The sequence below is a fragment of the Erinaceus europaeus genome, chromosome 2 (assembly GCF_950295315.1).
Source record: "Erinaceus europaeus chromosome 2, mEriEur2.1, whole genome shotgun sequence".
In the NCBI taxonomy this organism is placed as follows: domain Eukaryota; kingdom Metazoa; phylum Chordata; class Mammalia; order Eulipotyphla; family Erinaceidae; genus Erinaceus; species Erinaceus europaeus.
Window position 1 is genome coordinate 108,923,360 of NC_080163.1, and position 24,333 is coordinate 108,947,692.

Sequence of the window (24,333 nt, forward strand, 5' to 3'; positions counted from 1 at the left end):
CAAGAGAAATTGAGAAGGAAGGAGGATAGAAAAGGAGAGATACAGAGGGCCTCTTGCCTTGTGGAGGCCCCCACCATGCTCGGACCTTGTCAGACAGCCGGCGTGACATTGCTTTTGCCACTAAATTCTGTGTATGACATCTTCACTCTCTTGTGTTGACAGATATTGTCCTGGTGGACCTGATTCAGATTTTGAATATTCAACCCAGTCTTATACTGGATATGAGGTAAAGTATCGTGTGGCTGTCCTGAAAAAAGATGTTATATATTATCTATAGTGTATTTTTACATGTACAGGCTTTTTTAAATTTTAATTTTTCTACTGATTTCAAAAGTTGTTCATTTCACCAAATATTTACTGAGTGACTGCTGAGTGACATGTTATTCTAGCCTGAGGGGATGAGATTTGACTTGAGTCCTAAGTGACCAAAAGAAGCCAGTCATAAGAATAATGGGGGTTGGGGAGTGACACACCCAGTTGAGTGCACACATTACCATGTGCAAGGACCTGAGTTCAAGCTCCTCCACCCCCAAGTCTCCACCTGTGTGTGTTTGTATGGAGGGGGGGCTTCACAAGTGGTAAAGCAGTGCTGCAAGTGTCTTGTCTCTCTCTCCCTCTGTATCTTCCCATTCTCTCATTTTCTCTGTGATCTATCAATACAAGAAAAGGAAAAGAGTAACAGGAAAGAGCATTATTAGCGGAGAGAAGAGTTGGCACAAAGGGATGTGCTGAGAGTGATGATAGGTTATTTGGAGTTGAGTGGAGAAGGAGAAGAATCAGATTGGAAAGACAGATGTCATAGGGCCCAGTTAGTGCCAGGAGTTTGAATTTATCACTGTTGTCATGAGAAGCTATTAAGACTTGAAACAGGGACCTTTGGATATTTCTTTGGGGGTAAGAGTGACGGCAAAAACCTGGGAGGGAACAGAGACCATCTTCTTTAAGAGAGCCAGCAGCAACAAACCGTGTATTTTTTTTTTTCTTTCTTTCTTCCCTCTGCCCCCATAACTGTGAAAATACAGAAAACTTCAATGTAAAAACTTCCTTCATTCTGCTTGCTGCTTACTATCTTCTGCTTCAGCCCCCATTTTTACCCCCAGGAGGCGATCAGTATTTCCTTTCTATTAGTGCGTGGTTGTATAAGCATACATATTCTACATTGTAACTTACACAGAAGTATATCAAAACCTTGCACCTTTTTTTCACTTAATTATATATCTTAGAGAAGTTTTTTTTTTTTCCTAGTACATTATATCCTGGGTATAGAGTATTCCATTGACTAATGGCACAAAGCTTTTTATGGTGTATTTAATAAAGCAGCCTTGCTTAAAGGGTATTTTACAAAAGACTCTTGAATGTGCACACACATCTGTGTCTGTGAGTAGCCTATCAGTATGGTGATCCTGGGGATCCTGCGTTTACACAAAGATAAATGAGATCCAAGGAGACACCTGCTGTTGAGATACTTGTGGATGAGGATTGTGGACTGTGGGGAGACCAGCCAAATGCCATATAGAGCATTATTTTGAACCCTGACAGGATGGAGAAAGGAACATAGGTCACTCTTAGTAAGCAAAACCATAGAGAATGTTATTTGTTTTTTTATAAATATTTTAATTTAATTTGGTAGCAATCAAAAGGGAAAGTAGGGGTAGAGAGAGAATAAAAGAGAGACACCTGTAACACTGCTTCATCACTCTTGAAGTATTCTCCCTGCAGGTAGGAACCAGAGGCCTGAACCTGTCCTTGCACACTGTAACTTAACCCAATGAGCCACTGGGAATGTTATTTTTCATACAATTCTTTTGACACTACTTTTAATTTTTGGTTCTGTGGGAGGATAACTGTGTGCTTTTCTGTTTGTCTTAGCCAACCTCCATGCGTGCTATTCGTGCTAGATATGATCCTTATCTGCAGACAAGACACCGAATAGAACAGGTAGGCTTTTAAGAAGTTTTTGGAATTTAATATTTTATACTTAGGCATTAATGCATGATGTGATTGGACCTGGACCTGAAATAAGAGCTAAAGGTATTTTTTCTTTTTTGTAAAATTTTCATATCTATTTGAAAGAGGAGCTCTTTCTCAATATGTATTAAGGCCAAAAAACACTACTTTTCTAAATACTAAAGATTTAGTATTTTCTTTAAGTGTTTCATATCTACTAATCTTTCAGTCTGTGCAGAGTCATTTATGGTATGATATTTATAAAATGAGGATATGTGAAATATTTTGGGCAATTGGCTTTTGGAAGGATCATAAACCAGATCAAGAAGTATCATGACTGGTTTGCTGGTGTCAGAATACAAAATTACCTCAAGAGGGCACTATGGAGTTCTTTTTTTTTTTTTTTAATTTTATTTAAGAAAGGAGACATTAACAAAATTGGAGTTCTTTTATATCGTGATTGTGGATACCCAGCTGTAAACATTTATCAGAACTCATTCATTTTTACACTTAATGGGATTTATTGTGTATAAATTTATTGTGTATAAATCCCAATATAGCTGATTAAAATCGAGTATGGTATAAGAGATCTTGGCATGTATAAGAAATAAAAATAATGCAAAATTTTCTTTTGTCAATTTTACCTCAGTCCTATCCAGCTTTTATAAAATAAGCACTCTGCAGTTTTTTTTAGCAGTACCTAGTAGGGCAACAACAGAACTTCAAATGGAAAGTGGGTCAGCAGGTTCTGGGTTTATAAACTGTGGTTGTTAATGAATCCCAGCTAATTGATACATTCACCTTACTGTCACCACGCAGTGCCAGGCAGGATTGTCAGTCGGAGCAGACCCCACCAGAGGGAGCCTGTGCAACTTGAAAAAGCATTTCAAACAAAGCATACTTTAGCCATGATGTTTAATTCATTTAAAAATGTTTCAATAAAATGAAATGTTTATTATATTAACCAAAGAGGAACAGAGGTTGTAAAACTTCAGTATACCACAGAGCAGTGATTCTTTTCTTTCCATTAACAACACTAAAATCATCTGAATATCTTCCAAAACACATGTGATTTTCAATTTTGAAGGTTCTGATTTTTTTTTTTTTTAATAATTTTACTTATTCTTTTTTTTTTTTGTAATTTTTATTTATTTATCTTCCCTTTTGTTGCCCTTGTCTTTTTTATTGTTGTTGTAGTTGATGTCGTCGTTGTTGGATAGGACAGAGAGAAATGGAGAGAGGAGGGGAAGACAGAGAGGGGGAGAGAAAGATAGACACCTGCAGACCTGCTTCACCGCCTGTGAAGCGACTCTCCTGCAGGTGGGGAGCCGGGGTTCGAACCGGGATCTTCATGCCGGTACTTGCGCTTAGCGCCACCTGCGCTTAACCCGCTGCGCTACCGCCCGGCTCCCTTGAAGGTTCTGATTAAGCTTGCCCTAGGGTCCTGGCATTTTTTAGCTTTGATATGTATGTTGAAACATGCATTATGCATATTTATGTTACACATTGTTGTGCATTTATATGTAAATGTGTGTAAATGTTATTTTCAGAAGTACTTTAAATATTTTTAAACAAGTATTTTTTAGCCAGAGCACTGCTTAACTCTGACTTATGGTGGTGCCAGGAACTGACCCTGGGACCTCAGAGCCTCAGGTATAAATGACAAGTATTTTAAGGGTGCCCTCTTGCTCATAACCAGTGTAGACATTCTTTACATTAGTACATTCATTTCGGTTTATAACTTGATGGTCTACTTGACACTTCCTTAAATATAATACTTAAAAAAAATTAGAATCTTGACTTACTGTAGCTAACAAAGTAAAAAAAAACCAAACAAACTGGGAGTCGGGTGGTAGTGCAGTGGGTTAAGTGCACATAGCGCGAAGTGCAAGGACCGGCTTAAGGATCCCAGTTCGAGCTCCCGGCTCCCCACCTGCAGGGGAGTCACTTCAGAAGCGGTGAAGCAGGTCTGCAGGTGTCTCTTTCTCTCCCCCTCTCTGTCTTCCCTTCCTCTCTCCATTTCTCTCTGTCCTATCTAACAATGACGACATCAATAACAACAACAATAATAGCTGCTTCTTCTAGCGTTTGCCCTTCTTCCGTAGCCAGTCAACAGCATCAGGTTGAGCCTGATGTAAAGTTTCGAGACCTCCTTTGAATCTGGAGAGGTGGCAGTTATTGACTATGTGGGTCATAGTCTGTCTGTAGCCGCAGGGGCAGTTCGGGTCGTCTAGCTACAATAGTAAAGCAACAAGGGCAACAACAACAACAAGTAAAGCTACCATTCTCTGGTAGGAGAGATGTTTTTTAAATCAAATTCACCTTATTGCTACTGCTATTTGTCTTGTTTCTGCAAAGCAGATTTTAGGCACCACTTATACCAGAATCTTCACAGTTAATGTAAAACTAGTTTTTATTTAAAACTGCTTTCTGAATTTTTAAAAAAATTGCTTGTGTAATATTTTCAAAATTTATTTATTGGATAGAAATAGAGAGAAATTAAGAGGGAAGGGAGAGATAGGGAAAGAGAGAGGCACCTATAGCACTGCTTCACCACTCATGAAAATTCCCCCCCTGCAGGTAGGAACTGGTGCTTGAGCGTGGGTCCTTGCACACTATAATGTGTGTGTTTAATCAGGTGCTTGATTTATCTTTCTAATCTTGTGCTTTCTTCCATTTGCATTAAATTTCAGTTATGTAATACATTGTCAGCCTCTTTATTCCCAAAGCTTACCATAGTTTGGCATAAAATATATGATAAGTAAATACTTACTACATTATATACTGTGTTATACAAAATCTACATTTATTGCTTTCCAATTTATAATCTGATTTTAAATTTCCACTCAGTTCTCTAGATACAGAAGTCAGCCATTTTGCTTTTTAAAAAAATTCTTACCCTCCTTTGAACTGTAGTATATGTTTTTTTTTCTTTCAGACTTTGGAGTCTCTTAAATCCAGAGAGTTAGTTATACATGTTTGTTTTTGATTTTTAAACTATACTAATGAAAAATGAAATTATAGACTTGCAATGCCTTTTTAGGGTTATTCATTTTATCTGCCTAATATGGATGAATTTATGTCTTCCAGCTAAAGCAGCTTGGTCACAGTGTGGATAAAGTGGAGTTTATTGTGATGGGTGGAACGTTTATGGCCCTCCCAGAAGAATACAGAGATTATTTTATTAGAAATTTACATGATGCCTTATCAGGACATACTTCAAACAATATTTACGAGGCAGTCAAGTAAGAAATTCTTATTTTACCATATCCTTCTAAATGGCTATCCGTTTATTCTCCTAATTGATGAGAATTCCTTCTGCTCTGTTATCTACACTCCCAAGTTCTTACAGTACCTGCTGGTACAAGAAGTTTATTTTAATTGAGATAAATCTTTTGATCTTTTTTTTTTTTCTTTAAGTGAATATGGTCTATCAACATAGTGTTCTCAGAGAAAGTGTGATTCACAAAATCACTATGGATTTTTTTTTTCCCCAGTCTTAGTTTTCGTTTTTTTGTTTTGTTTTGTTTCCCCCAGTCTTAGCCTTAGTTTAGACAACTGCAGGAGTAGTTTTGTTGAGTTAAGTTTCCAGGCACCCCAAGAAGAGCTTTGATACTTCTCTTTATATTAAACAATTGTGCTGCTATAAGGTCACCAAGACAAGTGACTATGATTATATGACTTATTATTTAACAGTGGATTTATTTTATGAGTGGGAATATTTATGTTGGCAAAACCGGAAATGATGCATTCTTTTCACATTGTATCTCAATATTTAGCAGTTTTTTAATGAAATAGAGTATACTAATGTTTCATATATTATAATTTAAGATATAGAAGTCTTAAAGTTTGGGGTTTCTTTTTTTGTACATATTTCAGAAGTTGTGGGAACTTCTGTTTATATGATTTTTTTTTTTTTTTTGAGAACTCACTAAATATTGTGTACTAGGTTCTAAGCAGTGAGGCCAACATGAGGGCTAAGACAGATTAATATCCTTGCCTGTGAGGTTATTGTGTTTACATTATCCCAGCTCAACAAGCAGCAACCAGTAAGAACTATGATGGAAATGAATTGCCCTGATAGAGAATAAATAGGATGATCTCTAGACAAAGGTGTGATATTTGAACTGAGACCCAGGATCCTTAGGGATGCAGAAGATGAAAGGTCTGGCTTCTGTAATTCTTTCTCCACTGGACATGGGCGTTGGCGGGTTGATCCATGCTCTCAGCCTGTTTCTATCTTTCCCTAGTGGGGAAGGGCTCTGGAGAGATGGGGTTCCAGGACACACTGTTGAGATCGTCTGCCCAGATAAGTCAGGTTGGCATCTGCAACTTGGTGTCTGAAAAACCATTACTGTATAAAGCAGAACAAATTGTTTAATAATCAGGAATCTAAGGGTAAGGACTATAGCAGATGAGATTTGGGAAAAAGCTAGTGGATCTATTTTAAGTATACTCCAAGGGGCCCATGATTTTACTGATCTTTGTCTGTGCTTGACAGCTAACTTGTAGGTAGGCCAAAAGTACTGTCTGGAGAGATGGTGTCAGAGTTGGACATAGGACTAGAAAGCTGAATCAGGGCAGGGAGTAGCTCCCAAATATGGGAAAAGCATATAAATATTGTCAACTTTAAACCCATCGATGAAAAAATAGTTTTTATACACCAAACCAGGCATTGAAATGGGACTCCTCCTTTTTTTAAAAAAAAACAAAACATTACTCTGGTTTGTAGTGGTGTAAGGGATTGAACCAGGGACCTCTGAGGCTCAGTCATGAAAGTTATTATTTTTATTTATTTACTAATTTTTTATATAAACATTATCCTGTCTTCCCACATTGAGGTAAGGAATTCAGTCACTTAATACAGGGGAAACCTTTAAGTACTTAAACCATCTTTGTTGTACAGGTAGGAAAAACTAAGATATAAAGAGCTGAAGCAGCTTGTCCAAAGTAACACAGGTGGTGGTTTGGGCTGTGAAGTCCAGGCAGCTTTGCTTTCAAGAGTTTGAACTTTGTTAAAATGCTGAGAACCATACTAGTTGTAAAAGTGTGCATGCGTGTGTGTGTGTGTGTGTGTGTGTGTGTGTGTGTGTGTGTGTGTGTGTGTAAATCATCAGAAATTGGAAATTGTGGAAGAAAGGTCTCCTTTCTTACACTCCCCTTCCTTTTTATATCAAAATGGGTTTAGGAGGAAGAGATTCACATAATGACAATGTTTTTCAAACAGAACCCCTCTTAGTTAATCAGGGTGATAAGTAGGCCCAAATTTTGAATGGACCTAGGAGTGGTTTTCATTATTCTGTCATTAAAATGTTTCTCAGTTGAGGGTGAGAGTATTTTGCAGAAAACAGAAATTTTACACATGTACTAACAACTTTACTGTAAACCATGAATGCCCCCAATTAAAAAATTGCTTGTCAGCACATACATGAACTTTCAAAGATCAATCTGGTTGAGCACACATGTTACAGTGCAGATAGATCTGGGTTTGAGCCCCCAGTCTCCAACTGTAGGGTGAAAACTTTGCAAATGGCAAAGCCATGTTGCAGCTGTCTCTTTGTCTCTCTCCCTCTCTACTTTCCCCTTCTCTCTCGATTTCTGGCTGTCTCTATCAGATAAATAAAGATAATTTAAAAAAATTAAAAAAGAAAGACCAATCTGTAGGATAGCTAATGATGTAAACATAATTACCTGCTGGAATTGATGTTGGGGATGTCTCTGCCCGCTAATTTCCCTTGTCCCCTTCTTTAGAATTTCCTTAGGTTTATAAAAATGAAAAGCATGGCGAGTTGGGCGGTAGCACAGTGGGTTAAGCACAGGTGGCGGAAAGTGCAAGGACCAGTGTAAGGATCCCAGTTCGAGTCTCTGGCTCCCCACCTGCAGGGGAGTCACTTCACAGGCAGTGAAGCAGGTCTGCAGGTGTCTGTCTTTCTCTCCCCCTCTCTGTCTTCCCCTCTTCTCTCTGTCCTATCCAACAACAACGACATCAGTAACAACAACAGTAATAACTACAACAATAAAACAAGGGCAACAGAAGGGAATAAATATTTTTTAAAAAAGCATGGAGGCGTTTTGTGAGAATTTTATATGGTGCTAAGGAATGAACTGAAAGCCTTTTGCATGTGTAGTACCACTGAGTGATCCCCCCCCCCCCCCCATATACACACTTTTTTCTTCTAGATAATTCGGTTAAATAGCAGGTTTAAATAAATATGGGTAGTTGAGAGGGACCCTGTGTGAAGGTTTCTGCAACTGGGAGGGTGTAGGTGAGCCACCTCTGCTATGTGGTTGCCCCCAGAGGATAGGACAGGTTAATTCTGTATCCATGAGTCAAACTATACGAGCAGCTGGTCAGTGTGGTCTCTTCCTCCTACAGGGTTTTGGTAGCAGGATGAGGTAGTGACGCTATTGTTACTGCTCATTCAGAATCCTGATCATTCATGAGGATGAGTCATGCTTAGTGAGCCGCTGGAGTCTTTCAAAATTCGGAGGAGTAATGAGGCAATTCAGCTTATTCTTCATAGCACCGAAATAGCTTAGGGGGTACAATGTAATTTGAGGAAAAACAACCTTAATTAGTTCAAAGGCCCCAGGACATTGAAATGGCAATAATACCACAGAGGGAGACTGACTCCAGTTCATGCACTTACGTGAATTTTCTAATAGGATCATCTCGGTAAAAGCATTAAGCTTTTCAACCCATGTTTATGCATGATGTATTATTTGCTCAGCACAGCTATTTTGTTGCATCTCTTACATCTTAAGTGGCCTTAGGCTATAACTCTATTAGACTTCCCATTCCCCTCCAGCTCCCATAAATTTCTTGCATAGTCTATATGTGGGGTCCCCCTGGGTCACATGAGTTAGACCAACTGGAGAGGTACATAATAATTTCTATTTTAATTAATTTTTTTACCAGAGCACTGTTCAGGTCTGGCTTTTGGGATCTAAAATTTTTGTTTTATTTATGGTATAATATTTTAGCCTTATTTTTGCAAATGTTGTAGTTCCTAATAGTGTTTGTAAGCTGTCATATAGATGAACATGCAGATTTTTGTTTTGGTATTTTTTCCACCAGGGTGATCACTAGAGTTTGGTGCCTGCACAGTGACTTCACTGCTCCAGGTGGCTTTTTTTTTTTTTCCCCCTACAGCCATTTCATGATCTCAAGCTAGATAGGCATAATATAAAACAGCATTTTATGGAGCTGGCTGGTGATTCCCCTGGTAGAATTCACATGCTACTGCATGTGAGGACCTGGGTTCAAGTACCCTGGTCCTCACCTGCAAAGGGGAAGCTTCATGAGCACTGGAGCAGTGTTTTAGGTGCCTCTTTTTCTTTCTTTGTCTTTATCAGAAAGGAAAGAAGAAAAAAAAACCCTCTGGAGAAGAAACCCTCTTTCTGTGGACTATGCAAAGCCTACATGTTTTGCTTCTGTTTTTATACTCACCTCAAGAGGGCAGCAAACACTTTGCTCTCAAATAAAATGTTATATATGATTTGAATTGTTTCAATAAAACTCAGGAATGACTCTTGGGAAGTAATAAAAGTGCAGTGTGGGCACCATACAAACCACCCGTAACTATTACACCGGCTCCTGCCTACCCACACTTGATATGATTTACTCTTTTCTTTTAGTCTCCACATTTTTGTGAGATAATATTGGGGGGGGGGACTGTGGCCTTTTGTTTGCTTTATTATAGTTTTTCTTCTGCTAACTCAAAAATTATTTCTCAGGGAAATTTTAAATTTAAGAAATGGTAGTTTTTAGAGACGTAGAAAATAGTTCTTTAAATGTTGACATCTTTGTGAAATGTGGAGTAGCCCAGAGATCCTGTGTTTTGGACATAAAGTGTTTTGGGAAAGGTCACCTTGCCATTTTCTGTCATCTTAATGATAGATGGTATTTGTGAAAACTGACCCAGGGACCTACCTCTCTCCAGTTTTAGTGAGAAGCTTCACATTTATTTTAGTATTGATGTGGTTTTTGCTTATTAATCATGGAGATATAACATTCACTTACATTAGTTTAGCAGGATTTTTCAATGAGACAAGACCAAAACATCATTCACTGTTTATAGATATTCTGTTGGTGTATTTGTTTCTTGTGTTTTTTTGCTGTTTTGTTTTTTCCCCTAGTGCCAGGAATTAAGTCCAGGACCTCATGCATGCAAAGTATGTCCTTTTAAGTTGAGTTAAAAGTTACACACTGGGACAGATGAGTCACTGATGTTTTTTTTTTTTTAATATTTATGTTATTTATTTATTCCCTTTTGTTGCCCTTGTTGTTTTATTGTTGTAGTTATTATTGTTGTTGTCGTTGTTGGATAGGACAGAGAGAAATGGAGAGAGGAGGGGAAGACAGAGGGGGAGAGAAAGACAGACACCTGCAGACCTGCTTCACCGCCTGTGAAGTGACTCCCCTGCAGGTGGGGGAGCCAGAGCTCAAACCGGGATCCTTATGCCGGTCCTTGTGCTTTCCGCCACCTGCGCTTAACCCGCTGCACTACTGCCCGACTCCCCAGAGTCACTACTGTTTAAGGTGAGAAATCCCTGTTAAAGTTCAGGTCACTTTCTACTATTAGTTTGGGTGACCCCAGTTTACATGTCTGACCTGACGTTTCGCTTCTCACTAAAAAAATTTAAGAGTGACAGGAAGGAACAACCCTAATAAAGTGAAAGTGGCTAATAGTTAATGGTAGTAACAAGCAGTTGTACTATGCTTGCAGGTGGACAAATTGGGACATTGGGTGAGTGTTGAAGGACAAAGCAGAGAATGTTGTGTCTGTGAAGGCTCAGTAAGCCAGGCATTGTGATCATCCATCACTCATCACCATCAGCTCCACTGAGTCTTCAGCTGTGTCTGGAGAGTAACAGTCGTTCAGGAGATGGAAAGGTTCAGCAGTGGGGTCTGAGTCACCCATTCTCCAGAATGCAGGTGTTGCCAGAGAACTCAGAACCTTTTTAGTTTTATTTCTTTTTAATTAGTCTTGTCCAAAAGCAGTTTGACATTGAATCTTTAATGCTTCTTGGCTGTTTTCACAAAATGCACTTTCAAAGAGTGGTTACCCATCAAACTGTGGGGTGAATCAGATTTCTGTGGGGTTTTTAATTCACTTGTTCCTTTCTCTAAAGGTCCCCTGTCAGTGATTTTTCAGATCATTGTCTTGGAAAAGCTATAGTGGAAAGTAATGCTGGTGCCACCTAGATGTTTACCCTGAAGACAGTTTCATAAACTTGTAGAACTGTGAGCAAAAAGAAAGAGGAACCCAGAAAGGCTTGCACTGCTGCCCTGGGCCTTATTTCTTGCTGGCATCAGAGCCTTCTCTACTTCTCAGCTTTGGCTCTAATGTTCCCCTTCCTCTTTTACCTACAATTGACCTCTGACTTTTTTGGTCACCTACATTTCCATAAATGTGAGGCTTCTTGACACTAGCAGTCTAGCCTAGGATACAATCTTATTATTTTATAAGACGGCATTTTGTTTGTTTTCCTATCAATCAATACTGTTGCATATACCAGGAGTTTGTTTCTTTTTCAGGGCCGAGTAGTATTCCATTAGCCACACAGACCACCATCTGTCTGCCCACCTAGGCTGTTTGTAATTTGTGACTGTTATGCATAAAACTTCATGCATGTGCAAGTCTTGTTAATGTTTTCCTCTCGGGATAACTAGAACAAGAGCTCCTGCATCATATGTTTACTTTTACAAAAGTTGCAGCCATTTTTTCCAAAGTGGGCCTATCATTTGTACTCCCACCAGTAATGTATGCGTGTTCGCATATGGTGTTGTCAGTCTCTTTAATTTTAGCTTTTCTAGTGGGTGTATAATGGTATCTTATTGTGATTTTAATTCGCATTTTCCTGATGACTAATGATGCTGAGTACTTTAATATGTGCTTATGCTTTCAGTATATATTTCCTTTGTAAAGTGTCTGTTAAAGATTTTTTGCCCACTTTTTTATGGGCCTGCATTATACCCTACCATTCCTTTGTTAGATCGTTATTTTTCATAGGAAAACTTAGCCTGTATCTTGACTGTTCATTGTGTTAGTGAAATCTTTGAATAGAAATTACTTGTCTAGATGGAGTATAATTTAACAATTTATTGCTTTCTGAATTGTCTCTAAATACAGAACCTTTGCTTACTCCCAAGAAAGAATTCTTCCATATTTTCTCCTGGTTATCATTTTAACTTTATAATAAGCTTTCACATTTTAAGCTTGTGACCCATCTTGAATTATCATCATCATTATTACTGCTGCTGCCAGACTTCAGACCTGTGCAGTTCCACCATTCCCAACAGATTGATTTACTTAATTTTTAAAATTATTGTTGCTTGTTTATTGGATAGAGGTAGCCAGAAACCAAAAGGGAAGGGAGAGAGAGAGAGAGAGACAGACAGACATCTGCAGCCCTGCTTCAGCATTCATGAAGTTTTCCCCCTGCAGGTGGGGACTAGGATCTTGACCTCAGGACCTTGCGCACTATAACTATAATGTGTGCTTAACCGCGTTTGCTATCACCTCCCCCCACCCCCCAACAGAGAGAGAGAGAGAGAGCTTCTACTGCGTGTGAGACTTTCTCTTGTGTATGGTCTTCCATGTGTTGTGAGAAGCCTGAACCCAGACCCTTGTGCATGGGAAAGTGTGTTTTACTGAATGAGCTGTCTCCTGACCCCTCAAATTTTTATGTGTAGGAATTAGGTTCCTCCCTCCCTCCTTCCTTCCCTCCCTTCCCCTCATATGAATATCAGTTATTAATGTTTCAGAACTTTGCCCATTTAGAGTGTATTGGCATCTTTATCAGGCTAGTTGCTATATATAAATGTGGCCTCATTTTTGTTGACTGATTCAATGTTTATGCCTTTCAGACCACAAGGTCTTCATTATTGTACCTTTATAGTAAATATATCTTGAAAACAAATATTTTAAGTCTTTACCATTTTTTTTCTAAGATTGCTTTAGGTATTCTAAAATTAAGTTTAGAGTCAATTTGTCAATTCCTATAAAATGTGGAGTTGGGATTGTGTTAAAACTAAACCACTTGAAAAAATTGAAAACTTAATAGTACTCGGTCTTCTCATCTGTAAACAGTCTGTCACCTTTCTTAGAATGTTTTAAATTTCCGTTAGCAGTCTCAAATGTAGACATTTTTGAAAGTCTTTTGTCAGCTGTATTGCAGAATATTTTTTGTTTGCTGATGAGGTAGTTGATTTTTTAGAAATGTCATCTTCAACTTACTTGCATCTAGTAGATAGACACACAGTTGATTGGTGTGTCCTTATGTTGTATTGTGTGGCTGTTTACTAAAGTTCACTAATGTGCTAAATTGAAAGTTGTTTTTATTTCATTATCTGCAAAAACAGTCCTGGAGGGATGGTAGTCTGTAATTTTCTTTTTTTTGTAATTTGTTAGGTTTTATTATTAGTACTATGCTAGTCTCAAAAAATTTTGCTAAGAAACATTCCTTTTGGATCTGCATGCTTTTCTTTTTCTTGCATACTGGAAGAATGAAGACTATAGTATTAAATAGAAGTGGTAGGACTAAGCCTCTTTTCTTGTTCCCCATAATACAGGGAGAATGCTTACTATTTCCACATTAAGTACAGCGTTATTTGTATATTGTTTTTGTGGAGGCCTTTTAAGATGAAGAGGTTTTCTGAAGTTTTACCCTGAGAAGTTTGATCATTTATCTTGTGATTTCTTTGCATCTGTTTAAATGATATGATTTGCCTCGTGACAGTACAAGTTACTTTTATTTTTTAAATGTAAGTCTTGCACCTCTAAGATAAATGCTGTTTATTCATAACATACTATCCTTTTTATATATGCCTGGATTCAACCTACTATTAAAGTGATTTTTGTGTCTATTTAGTAAAGACAGTGAGCTGTAAATTTCTTTTTTGTGTTGTTTTGATCAGGCTTTGTTGTTAGTGTTAAATTCTGACCTCAGAAGATAATTCATGCCTGGGGAGGCCTCAGGCATGCCAGTTAGTGTTCTTACTAGTGGAACTATCTCCAGTTCTTTCTGAAAAAGCTGATTTAAGATAAAAATTATTGTGTTTAGGGAGTCGGGCTGTAGTGCAGCGGGTTAAGCGCAGGTGGCGCAAAGCACAAGGACCGGCATAAGGATCCCGGTTCGAACCCCGGCTCCCCACCTGCAGGGGAGTCGCTTCACAGGCGGTGAAGCAGGTCTGCAGGTGTCTGTCTTTCTCTCCCCCTCTGTCTTCCCCTCCTCTCTCCGTTTCTCTCTGTCCTATCCAACAATGACGACAACAATAATAATAACTACAACAATAAAACAACAAGGGCAACAAAAGGGAATAAATAAATAAAATAAAAAATATATATATATAAAAAGAAAGTTATTTTTAAAAAATTATTGTGTTTACTAGAATCACTAGAATCCTTCCACCCCCCGTAAAGCTATCCAAGAAATTTAATTATAGGAGGGTTCCAGTATGATTGATTCAATTTTATTGATTGATATAAGGATATTCAGGAATTGCTTTCCCCTCTCTCTCTTTCTCTCTCTCTTTTGATGGCCACCAGGGATATCCTTAGGGCTCAGTACCAGCACTATGAATTCACCACTCCTGGTGGCCATTTTTTTTTTTCATTCTAATGAGAAAAATTGAGAGAGGACGGGAAAATAGAGAAAGACACCTGGCGACCTGCTTCACTATACATGAAGCAAATTCCCTGCAGGGGGGAAGTGGGAGCTCAAACTGGGGTCTTTGTACTTAACTGGGTGGGCCACCACCAGACCCCTTTCAGATTTTGTCTCAGTAAGTTTTGTTTTTCAAGGAATTTGTCAGTGTCATCCAAGTTGTCTGACTTTTTTTTTAATTGATGTTTGTTATGTTAGTATTCCCTTACTATGTTTTTAATGTTTATAGGCTATTAGAGGGAATCTTTGTGTTCTTGTTTTTCTTTTATTTCCCTCAGTGAGTCTGTTGGGGGTTAGCAATTTTCTTGTTCTTAGCAAATAGCTAAGTTTTACTTAGCCCACCAATTAATTTGATTTTTGCTTTTATTCTTATCTTTCTTTGGTTATACATTACTCTTCTGTGAAGATTTAGGAAATGATCTCTAATGATGATCATTAGAGACAATTTTTCTAGTGTAAGTAATAGAAGTTAAAATAGGTACTAGGAGAGAGCCTTATTTATTTATTTATTTATTCACTTATTTTTTAGAAAGAAGAGAGCCTTATTTATGGACAGTTGTCTAAATGATGTGGAGGATTATATCAATAGCAAACCATAAATCTCAGTCTAGATAGTCTACTTGGGGTTAGTTGAAAGTGTGTGTGTCCATATTTATTTGCACCCAGTCACATTGATATCTTTACGTCTCTGTTAAATAAAGAGGCAATTTAGTGATGTATAGGACTAAATATAGGATTAACAAAAACTTTTTGAAAAGTATAATCCTCTTATGAGGAATATGAGTTTATATTTAAGAAAATGTACCATTATTTTTTATCACATTTCTGAAAAGCTAACAGTGACTATATATATATATATATACATAGAGAGAGAGAGAGATTTTAGAACTTGAGTTATTTGTTACTCCATTTTTACTCATGTGAAAAGTAATGACATGCCTCCTGAGTAAACCAGTTCTTAAATGGAGTTGAAATTATTTAAGGTTTGCCTCTGTTTCCTATATTGTAATTTTGACTACTTATGAAGAGCCCCGGCCATCCTTGAACCAGTTTCCCCTCAATGTCTTGGTTAGGGCTTTGGTAACCTGTGCAATAGGAAGGTCATGGAGGGGAGAAGTACATAGTGGTTTTGCCCTGCAGTCCCAGGTTAAATCCCCTGCACTGCCATAAGCCACAGGTGAGCAGTGCTCTGGAGGGAATTTTTTTTTTTAATTTTTTAATTTATAAAAAGGAAACATTGACTAAACCATAGGATAAGAGGGATACAACTCCACATAATTCCCACCACCAGAACTCTGTATCCCATCCCTTTCCCTGATAGCTTTTCTATTCTTTAACCTTCTGGGAGTATGGACCCAAGGTCATTGTAGGATGCAGAAGGTGGAAAGGTCTGGCTTCTGTAATTGCTTCCCCACTGAACATGGGCGTTGACAGGTCGCTCCATACTCCCAACCTGTCTCTCTCTTTCCCTAGTGGGGAAGGACTCTGGGGAAGCAGAGCTCCAGGACACATTGATGAGGTTGTCTGTCCAGGGAAGTCTGGTCAGCATCATGGTTGCATCTGGAACCTGGTGGTTGAAAAGAGAGTTAACATACAAAGCCAAACAAATTGTTGAGCAATTATGGACCTAAAGGCTGGAATAGTGCAGATGAAGAGAAGTTGGGGCGCCCTTCCATTTTGTAGATAGCTAGTAGGCATATTTTAGTTAAATTCCAAAGGGCCTGTGGCTATACTGGTTTTTTTTTTTTTTCTTTTTTCTTTTTCTTTTTTCCCCTGAGCCTGAAATCTGATAAGTCGGTGGATCCAAGTTATTGTCTGGGGAGATGATGTCATGACTGGAGGAAGGACCAGAAAGCTGGATCTGGGAAGAGAGTAGCTCCCAAATATGGGAAAGGTGTATAAATATTGTTGACTGTGAATCCCATCAATTTTATGTGATCTGGGGCCCATAATTAGCTTAGGAGGCTATGTGACCTCTACATCCCTGTAGATCTGAGCTCACATTCTGTGGTCATGAGTAGGAACATTCCGTGCTGTCCCAATATTGACCCATCTTCCTCAGGAAGGTAGCATAGAGTATGTTGTCCAGCTTCCCTTCAGAGGATGGAACATTCTCTACCATTGTTGATCCACTTTGAGGGCAAGGTCCTACGGGGGCCCACAAAGGGGTCTGTTTTGTTGTTCCCGATAGAGATAACCTCTAACAATGAAGAGAGGGATTTATTCGAGGTCTAGGCCCATCAAGTCTGTTTGGGAGTCTCAGGACTCCCCGAATAGGGCCCCAGCTCATGGGATAGCCTGATAGTGACTAAAGAGTCATTGTTAAAGTATGCCAGTCTCTTGCCCTTATTCAGCTTTTGCAGTCCTTGCTTTGCTAAGGTTAGCTTTGGAGTGAGTGAGAGAACTGTAATAGGAAGTAGGTGAGGAGGGTATCTAAGTCTAAGTAGACACTATTTCTACTGACTCACTACAGACTATTGTGTATTTTTGCTTTCAGGTATATATTTTGCCCTAATTTATGGATACATGTGAACATATGCTCTGTCTCACAGGATCTGGTCTATATCTAGGTTTGGGGACTTTGTTAGGAAGTGAGCCACCTGGAATGGAATTAAAGAATACTATGAAAGGAAAGGTCTCACCTGAGTAATGAGGGTGAAGGGTTGACATTCCATGCCTGACGTCCCTGCACACAGTCTGAAGTGAAGCATGCTGAGGTGGTACTCATTGCACTGATTAGCTTGAGATCGGCAGATGCAATATCATTTGGTATGAATTGAGAGAAGCATGCAGGAAAGTGCACCCCACCCTAGAGGTTCCAGGACTGGGGAAATATGGGCTCTATTAGAGGAAGTGGGAGGTTCCTGCTGTCCTAGGGTTTAAGAAGACAATAGATAGTTATTGCTATAATCACATTATTTGACAATTGGGTTAACTTTGAAATATCCTTTTGTTAGGATTGCTGTATCATACACACCATCACCATAATTTATGTTCTTTGACATTATTTGTATATAACTACCAGGAAAATATTTTTTAATTAAAAAAAAAATTCAGGGAGTCCAACAGTTGCACAGAGAGTTTAAGCGCACATGGTGTGAAGCTCAAGGACCAGCATAAGGAACCTGGTTCAAGCCCCCGGCTCCCCACTTGCAGCGGGTTGCCTCACAAGCAGTGAAGCAGGTCTCCAGGTATCTGTCCTTCTCTTCCCCATCTCTCTTGATTTCTCTCTTCTTAGCCAACAACAAGATATCAATAACAACAATAATAGACGTAACAATGATAAAACAACAGGACAACAAAAGAGAAAATAAATACTAAAAAAAACCAATTCAGTGAATTTTTTTGTCTAAATATTCTTATTTGTGCAGTTGCTTAACTTTTTTCCTTTGATACAACCGATTTCACTGTTGACTTTGGGAATTTAATAACATCCTTTCTAGTACTGTAGCCTTTTAATAACAAATAGAAAATAATACGTTTTCTTTGTTAATTTTACTTCTAAGTCTGATTTTTATAAGTCCATTTTTGTGTTATTTGCTTTCTTCACAACATTTGAGGTTGTTTTAATTTTAAAAGCAGTAGTTTTCCCCACTCTCAGTAGTCAGTGTCAGAAGAGAGTTTAAATCTCTCCTTTGGCATGATAGACTCCTGTTACTATATGCTTTTATTACCCCTCCTTTTTTTGCTACCTTTTTGAATAACTTAGGGTTTTTTGATTTGTTTTTTCCAAAGAAGCCTTTTTTTTTTTTTTTAAGTAGCTTAGGACTAGTTGTTTACTGTAGCCTTGTTTGCTGTGGTAGAACTATATAAAATCTTACAGAATACTATAATAGTATGAAGGGTTTGAATGTCTGCTTTGAAGGACTTCAGAACTAGTTTTACAGTTGAGTAACTACTAACTTCCTTCCTTCTTCTCCTTCTTCCCTCCTGTACTACAAATCCACTGCTTCTGGCAGCCATTTCCCCCCCCCTCATTTTTTTGGATAGAACAGAGAGAAATTGAGAGAGGAGGGGAAGATAGAGAAGGGGAGAGAAAGACACCTGCAGACTTGCTTCACTACTTATAAAGCATCCCCACTGCAGTTGGGGAGCTGGGGGCTCGAACCAGCATCCTTGGGTAGCCCTTGCACTTCGTACTATGTGCGCGTAACTCAGTGCACCACCACCCAATCCCTGCTAACTTTCTTAATTATGATTAACATTACTTAAAATGGCTTTATTAACTATCAAAGGATAAATATAATGGAGTAGTTATAAAACTATAGAAATGTCAAGAGTCGCGGTGAATCAGGTCTGAAGGTGTCTGACTTTCTCTCCCCCCTCTTGATTTCTCTCTGTCCTATCCAACAACAATAATAATAAATAAAAATAAATCTCTTCAATGGATTAAAAGAAGAAATAAATGGGAGTTGGGCGGTAGCGCAGTGGGTTAAGCGCGCGTGGCGTAAAGCGCAAGGACTGTTGTTACGATCCCGGTTCAAGCCCCCGGCTCCCCACCTGCAGGGGAGTCACTTCACAGGCGGTGAAGCAGGTCTGCAGGTGTCTATGTTTCTCTTCCCCTTTCTTTTTTCTTTCTTTATTTTTTTAAAAAAATTTTTTATTAAGAAAGGATTAATGAACAAAAACATAGGGTAGGAGGGGTACAACTCCACACAATTCCCACCACCCAATCCCCATAGCCCACCCCCTCCCATGATAGCTTTCAAAAAAAAAAAAAGAAATGTCAAGAGTCCTGCTCTTCAAGAAGGAATTATGTATTTCTTTAGAAAGAAGGAAATTAAATAGTAATAGAAGACTTCCTTCACTTTCCTCAAAGAATTGAGAAAGTTGTGGATGGGTGTACCTGAAATAAATGGATTCTCAAACTTAGAGTCATTAAAAAGGAGAAATGTGGTACATCTTACTGAATTGTCTTAAGCTCTGTGATAAAATATGGAAAGATTTTAAAATCATATGAGACCAATCCTGCACTGATATTATGTACTTTTTGACAGCATATTTGATCTAATACATGATCTTTTCCATCTATAAAATGACGCTATTAAGCCACACTTGCTAGATGGGAGCCATCATTATATAGATTACATAGCACAGTGGCATCTGCAAATATTCCCTCGTTTCAGCAGCCCTCTTAGCAAGTGACTTATTTCTCTGGATTTTTGGTCAACTTAAGACCATAAACTCAAGTTGCTTGAATCAAAAATGAAATTCCTTATTCCTGTTTTAATGAAAGAGAGAAGTGTTTCTTCATTTTGTGAGTCATTGCTAAGATTGATAGACTGGCCAGAAAGAGAGAGAGAGAGGTGTGTGTAAGTGTAAGACATTTCATCTGACTATTAGTATCATTATACATGCCTTGATGTGGGTAGGTGGAGAGAAGCAAGCCCTTGTGAGTGTGTGTCTTTGCTGCTCTGGCCTCCTTTCACCAAAGCAGCTTCCTCCACTTGAGAACACCACCCATGTGGTGCAGGGGCTCGAATCTGGGCCACATGAATGGCCAGTGTGTGCCTTACCCAGTGAGCAAGCTCTCTGACCCGTCTTCCTTTTCTTATTGTTTTTCTAATTACCATGGCTTCACACTATGGAATGGGAAGTAAATAATACAAATGGTTTTCATTTACACAGAAAATTGTTGCTAGGAATTGAAAAATGGGGTTTTCACAGTTGAAATCACAGCTTTCAAAGAGAAGATGATTGCCGCATATTGCAGGAGAATAGCAGTGATCATGATTACCATGTGCTGGTTCATTCACCTTCGTCCTTGGAGGTGTAGGTTTTATAATCCTCACTCTGTAGATAAAGAAACCAAAGCACAGATTGGTTAATAGCATTCCTGGTTACTTGGTGAGGGAGTAGCAGAGTCAGGATCTAAACTTATTCTGTCATATTCTGGAGCCCAGGCTCTTTAACTACTGTGTTATTCCAGGGACCTGAGAGAAAACAGTCCTCATGATAGGAGAAAATGTCCTAAAGCTGTTATTAGTTGTTTACTTTTCGATTTGTTTTACAGGTATTCTGAGAGAAGCCTCACAAAGTGCATTGGAATTACCATTGAGACCAGACCAGATTATTGTATGAAGCGACATTTAAGTGACATGCTGACCTATGGCTGCACAAGGCTGGAGATTGGGGTGCAGAGTGTCTATGAAGATGTCGCCAGAGATACCAACAGGTAAGGTGGTGGTGGTCAAATCTTTCACAAGCCAGCTGCCTTCTTCCCACACCAATTGTATTTGCGTTTATATCCGACCTTTCCTTCTTCCAGAACAGGTATTGATGTTTCTCCCTTTCAGTCATTTTTCCACCTACACATTAGTTCCTTTCCCTCTTTTCTTCACTTTCAGTCTTTAGGCTCTTTACTGGTGCCATAAACTATATATATATACATATGCTATGTATATGTGTATATGTCTCTCTTTTGTCTTGTCAGAAGCAACCTTTCCCATATAGAAAGTAGGAGGTAGGGCTCAAGATTGCTAGATTAAAGTGGGAAAGAAGGCCAAGGACAGTGAGAACAAAGACAAAGGTTTTAATAGAAGGAAATCAAAGTGAGATTTAAGAAATAGGTTTTTGTGAAGCTACTGACGGTTGTCAGGGAAGTGAAATTTGGTGAGTCCATTAGTGTAAATCTATTTTAATTTTATTTTTATTTTACCAGAGCATTGCTCAACTCTAATTTATGGTGGTGTTGGGGATTGAACTTGGGACCTTGGAGCCTCAGGCATATATCTCCCCTACCCTCCATGACTGTAAATTTTGAGAAAATTGGAAAGGAAAATAAAAAAACAATGGCCCAGGAGATGGTTCAGTGGGTAAACCTCACATTTAACAATGTACAGTGCCTTGGGTTTGATATCTAGCAAGCACCACGGATGCTCCATATCTGGTAGAGTGGTCTTTTAGTGCTTCTTCCTCTTTTTCTCAAACCCCGCCCCCATATTGAATAAAAATTAGGCTAAGGAGCCAGCCAAGATCATTGCATGTGTGAGGATCCTGGGTTCATTTTCTGATACCCATGAAATTAAAAATAAAGGATGATAGAAGCATAATTCTTGACCCTCCAGAGATTACTTCACTGAATTGAGGAGAAAAGATCACATGAAAGCATAGCTGTATAAGAAATTTTATGATTAATTGGTAGATAAGTGAAAAAGATTTCAAGAATTCACTAAGCAACAGAGAACATTGACCTGAAGTGATAAAGGCTGGCTTCAGATAGAAGCCATGTGTTGAATTGGATTATAAAGGTTATTTTAGGATTTAGATAGATGTGACTGATTGTGCTTAGAGGAGGAGATAAATATGAACTGGAGAAACATGCACAGGAAACAAGCAAGCAGGATGTCAGGCTGAGGAGATGGAATCTTTCCTTGAGGTAATAAAGATCTTTTGAATATTTTTGTATAGAAAAATCTAGCAGATGCCATGCTTAAGAATGATTAGGCTAATAGAATGTATTTACATTGAAGAAGACTGGAATCAGGATCACTGGTGGGACTACTACAGTCATTGATGACTGCCCGAGAGCTCCTTGCACAGTCTCTTAATGATCAGGAAGACTCTGGAGAAAGTGAGATCTAAACTCGAGACAGGCTGAGTTATGTGGTAGTGATAGGCAAGAGAGAGATTGAGGCAAAAAGAAAAGTAAGAGTAAACTTCAGAAGATGGAGTACAAGCTACATTTAGGGAGTCTGAGTGGTTTTGTTCTGATTGGAATGAATGTAGGGAGTGGGAGAGATATAAGAAAGGAGACTAAAGATATAAGCAGAGAAGGGACCAAGCAGTGACACACCTGGTTGAGCGTGCAAGTTAAAGCGTGCAAGTACCCAGGTTCAAGTCCCTGGTCCCCACCTGCAGGGGTAAAAGCTTCACGAGTGGTGAAGCAGTGCTGCGGGTGTCTGTCTCTCTCCCTCTCTAGCTCCTCCTCCCTTCTCAGCTTCTCTCTTTCTCAGTGTAACAAATAAATAAAATTTTTTAAAAAGAGAGAGATAAGCAGAGAGATCAAATTATGAAGAGTTTCAGGCATCAGTCCAGGGAGGGAGGGCATTACTGCAGGAAAACACTGTAAGCTAAATTATGAATATGAACATATCTGCATTATGGGAAGAACACTTTATGTGGATCACAGTGTAGAGATAGATTAAAACAAACTAATGAAAAACCGCTTAAGAGGTGGCTGTAGTTAGGTGTTTTTTTTTTTTATTTCTCTTTTTTTAATTTTTTAAATTTATTTATTGGATAGAGACAGCCAGAAATCGAGAGGGTAGGAATGACAAAGAGGGAAAGAGAAAGAGAAACACCTGCAGGCCTGCTTCACCACTTGCAAAGCTTTCCTTCTGCAGGAGGGGACTGGGGCCTCGAACCTGGGTCCTTGAGCACTGTAACATGTGCGCTCAACTAAGTGCACCACCCGTAGTTAGTTATTTAAGCAAGAAATGATGTCCTGAAAAGTGAACAGCAACGTTTGGTGACTGAGTAGAAATGAGCACAAGAGCAAATGGGATGCAGAGGAAGCTCGGAGGGAACATGAGTTTCATTTTGGATGCACCATGTCTTGGATCCTTGTGGAACAACTAACTAAAGGTTTATGGTAGGAGAAGGCCTGCTGAGTAGAGCCTTCTGCAATGACAGGGATGTGCTGCTGTACCAACATTGTCAGATATGGCAGCACAACTGTGGAACTGAGTTTTTTTATTTGCTTAACAACTCATTCTAATTCATTCTCATTAAATACAGATGCCAGGTAGAGTGCACACTCAACCTTGTGCGAGGACCTAGGTTCCATCCGCTGGCACCAAATGGGAGCATGTGCGCCAGGGGGAGTGCCTGTGTAATTTCTGAGGACTATTTCAAATAAAACGATTGCTTTCCAGACATCCTTAGAGAAGAAGATACAAAAATAATTTAGCTGTTTTTTTTTCCTCTAACCTCATTAGTGGTCATTATAGAACTTGTATTACTTGTATCAGATTGCTGTCTCCCTTTTCCTTGTGTTAACCTTGTTGTCCATTGGTTTGTAAAACAGGCAATGACTTCTCTTTCCTCAGGGGCCACACTGTGAAGGCAGTATGTGAATCCTTCCACCTGGCCAAAGATTCTGGTTTCAAAGTTGTCGCTCATATGATGCCTGATCTGCCAAATGTGGGACTAGAGAGAGACATTGAACAGTTTATAGTAAGTGTTCCCTTTATCCAGGCTAATCTAGAATGCCTCTGCCTGCTGCTTCTGCCCTTTCTGTTTTATCTAATATTTACTGTTGGCTTTCACTCACTTATAAAACAACACATAATATTCACTGTGCAATATTAGAGAAAGAAGACACACCAAGTGCCCCAACACCAGACGTGACCCTTGCATTTTAACACATTCTCTTCTTATGCTTAACCCTTTCCCGGGGATAAGATGGTTTACAGCATACAAATACAGGCATATTTGTACTTACATATATGACAGTGATTTTAGTAACTTTTTCATGTAACATTGAAACAAGCATTTAAATGTTTTAGCCTGATTCTTGTTCAAAATGTTAACATAATTTAAATGGTTGTTTGATTTCCACTGAATAAATGAGCCACACTTTGCATAACCACTGTAAAATTTTCAGGTTTTTTGTGTTGTGCATAGCACCACTGGTAAATAACTTTATTGCCTATAGCTACAGACCTTAGGATTAATTCCCTGTAGCATAATTACCAGGTAAAGCTATAAACA

At 38.8% G+C, this 24,333-nt stretch overlaps 1 protein-coding gene across 2 annotated transcripts in view; it reads left to right on the top strand.

Moving 5' to 3' along the window:
- Positions 1-24,333, top strand: part of ELP3 (elongator acetyltransferase complex subunit 3) — an 83,136-nt gene that overhangs the window by 11,362 nt on the left and 47,441 nt on the right. For both annotated transcript variants that reach the window (XM_007517250.3, XM_060184887.1), the window contains exons 5-9: positions 163-226; positions 1,870-1,938; positions 5,038-5,192; positions 20,633-20,794; positions 23,670-23,796. In XM_007517250.3, coding sequence (XP_007517312.1) covers positions 163-226; positions 1,870-1,938; positions 5,038-5,192; positions 20,633-20,794; positions 23,670-23,796 — 577 coding nt within the window. The remainder of the gene's footprint in view (positions 1-162; positions 227-1,869; positions 1,939-5,037; positions 5,193-20,632; positions 20,795-23,669; positions 23,797-24,333) is intronic.